This window comes from Nestor notabilis, unplaced genomic scaffold, assembly GCF_000696875.1.
Source record: "Nestor notabilis isolate BGI_N333 unplaced genomic scaffold, ASM69687v1 scaffold11998, whole genome shotgun sequence".
In the NCBI taxonomy this organism is placed as follows: Eukaryota; Metazoa; Chordata; class Aves; order Psittaciformes; family Psittacidae; genus Nestor; species Nestor notabilis.
In genome coordinates, this window is record NW_009941554.1 from 6,887 (window position 1) to 9,721 (window position 2,835).

The 2,835-nt window shown below is 40.0% G+C and overlaps 1 protein-coding gene across 1 annotated transcript in view; it reads left to right on the forward strand.

The window, feature by feature from the left end:
- Positions 1-2,835, forward strand: part of LOC104410716 (optineurin-like) — a 29,858-nt gene that overhangs the window by 2,265 nt on the left and 24,758 nt on the right. Inside the window, exon 2 of the mRNA XM_010020967.1 lies at positions 2,122-2,207. Within this exon, the coding sequence (XP_010019269.1) occupies positions 2,122-2,207 (86 nt within the window). The remainder of the gene's footprint in view (positions 1-2,121; positions 2,208-2,835) is intronic.

The window sequence follows — 2,835 nt, forward strand, 5'->3', positions numbered from 1 at the left end:
TGCCAAGACTTTTCAGAGAGATTTTTTAATTTTTTTTAAATAAAAACTCTGTATTTGGGAAACATTTATTTCAGTACTTCACTAATGCTAGTTCACATCTGGCATTTAGTTTTGGTTTAATAAGAGGCATAGATGGGAATTGAAAATATTTTAATGCTTTATCTCAGCTTCTTTCTGAAGGAAATATTTCACCTAAGACATACAGATTTTGAGAGAGCAAGTACAAAACAGGAGAGAAAATTAAATAAAAAGAAATCGGGGGTCTGGAAGACAGAAGATATCAAGAACTGAAATAAAGGCTTCACAAGCAGAACTTAAATTAGACATTAATGTTGATTTTCATTTATGCCCAATATGCCTTAAATTTTGTTGTTTCTGAAGAAAATAGCTCTTAGTTCTGTTGATTTTAAGGTGGTAAAAAGACTATGGTTTCAGACTGCTATCACTGTTGATGAGAAGCTTAACATGAGCCGTCAGTCTGCACTTGCAGCCCAGAAAGCCAACCGTATCCTGGGCTGTATCAAAAGAAGCATGACCAGCAGGTCAAAGGAGGTGATCCTGCCCCTCTACTCTGCTGTTGTGAGACCTCACTTGGAGTATCGTGTACAGTTCTGGTGTCCTCAGCATAAAAAGGACATGGAGCTGTTGGAGCAAGTCCAGAGGAGGGCCACAAGGATGACAAGGGGGCTGGAGCACCTCCCATATGAAGACAGGCTGAGAAAGTTGGGGCTGTTCAGCCTGGAGAAGAGAAGACTGTGTGTGCCTCATAGCAGCCTTTCAATATCTGAAAGGTGCCTATAAGGATGCTGGGGAGGGACTCTTCATTAGGGACTCTAGTGGTAGGACAAGGGGTAATGGCTTTGAACTTAAACAGGGGAAGTTGGGATTAGATATAAGGAAGAAGTTCTTTACAGTGAGGGTGGTGAGGCAGTGGAAAAGGTTGCCCAAGGAAGCTGTGAATGCTCCATCCCTGGCAGTGTTCAAGGTCAGGTTGGACAGAGCCTTGGGCGACATAGTTTAGTGTGAGGTGTCCTTGCCAGTGGGTTGGGAACTAGATGATCAGTGGGGTTGGAACTAGATGATCCTAAGGCCCTTTCCAACCCAAACCATTCTATGATTCTATGATCATTAGAAATAATTGTCTGGAACTGCTATTAATTTGTGAAGCTGGGGCAAACTATGCTCTTCTGCCACCTACTCTGCTGTCTGCCGCACACATAGGCTTGTTTTCTGCCAGCTCTCCTGCTGATAGTTTACAGAAAATGACATACTGGTAGGTGATCACCATCAGGCCTGAAGACGGGTGGGTAGTGCAGAGGTAGAGGTTGCTTCTGGCCTTTCTTCCCACCAACTCCAGATAAAGATCCTAGTGAAATGGGTCAGCTGCTAGTTTGCAAACAAGTTAGTATGTCAAATTAAAAACAGAGCTCTCAGCAGGCTGAGTACCTGAGCTTCACTACAAATTAGTTTATGCCTGGATCTACAAATTTTCTTTTCCCCCCTTCCTATGAGGATTTAGTCTCTATTACAAAATCAAGATATAAAAAAATTTCATGCCACTGTAGCAGGTACAATAATCTTTTGGATGAATTCAAATCCTTGCAGTTATTCTTCGAGCTCAAGATAAATCAAATTTAAAAATACAAAGAGTAGCTTCTGGAGTAATGTAAATCTCACTTCAGGCTTTGATGAATCTGGATTAGTATTTTTGGTTGGAAAGAGACATAATGAAGCCATGACTGCTTGGAAAAATTATAAAGATTAGCTACACCCCACCTAAAGGGAAATTATTTTGATCCACAGCTTTTACTTCAGCTTAATAACCTCTGTATACTTCTCTGATTTACTCTTTTAAAAGATTAATGCTGCAGATATGAATTTGGAAGGATTTTGTGACTGAAAATTTTACCAGGTCCTGTGGACTTCATATGCCACTTTAGCATCTGCTTTTTCTGTGCACCGGGAGGAGGAGGAGTGTGAAAGATGCTGACCTGAACAAGGGAAAACAGATTTAGCAAATAATTAAAAATTAAATCTCTTTCAGAATAATTATTGTGGAACAATAAAGCAATATTTGAAGCTTCAAAACTACATTCTAAATTCATTATATTTTTCATTTAGAAAAACACTTGAAAAATGAAGATATTTCATTCAGTGGGGAAATTGTGCAGCATCTTGAAGATACTATTGCTGCTATTAAGAAATTGGTAAGAAAGATCTAGTATTTAGTTTCCAATACATGGGAAACGGTTAGTTGGTAACCATGAAATCAATCTTCTACGCTATTAGGACTGTTCTCTTGTGTGAGTTATAGTCTACCTTAAGAGACAGGCAGTTTGGAGTGAAGTTGGTGGGTGCTTGCATGCACTTTGCTTCCTGCAGAAGTCTGGCTATGGTAGAACAATCCAACCTGACTATTATAGATACACAGTTGTTCCAAGCCTTAGCTCACCTGCTGGTGTTTTAATGCAGGAATTGTAGATGTCATTTCCACTAGGGGTTAGTGACATTTTAGGCATGCCCAGACTTCTGTTAAGTAAAAAGAGGAAGGGTCTTATGCCTAGCAGATTAAACTGGGACTTAGGGTTGAAGTTTTGTTCCCAGGTCTATTGTTTCTTCATAGTTTGTGTAAGAAGTATAAGCTTTGAACCTACAGTGACTTAGTAGGAACATCACAAAAATCGCTTGAAGGCAAAGGTCTACTTATGTAGAGCCTTTTACGTCATAAGGGCTTTAATGCCATCAATGCAAGGGAGAAAAATCATGCTTCCCTCTCAAGGCTGCTGTGAGGATACACCCACTAATGTTAGTGCATTCAGCAGATGGTACCGGGTT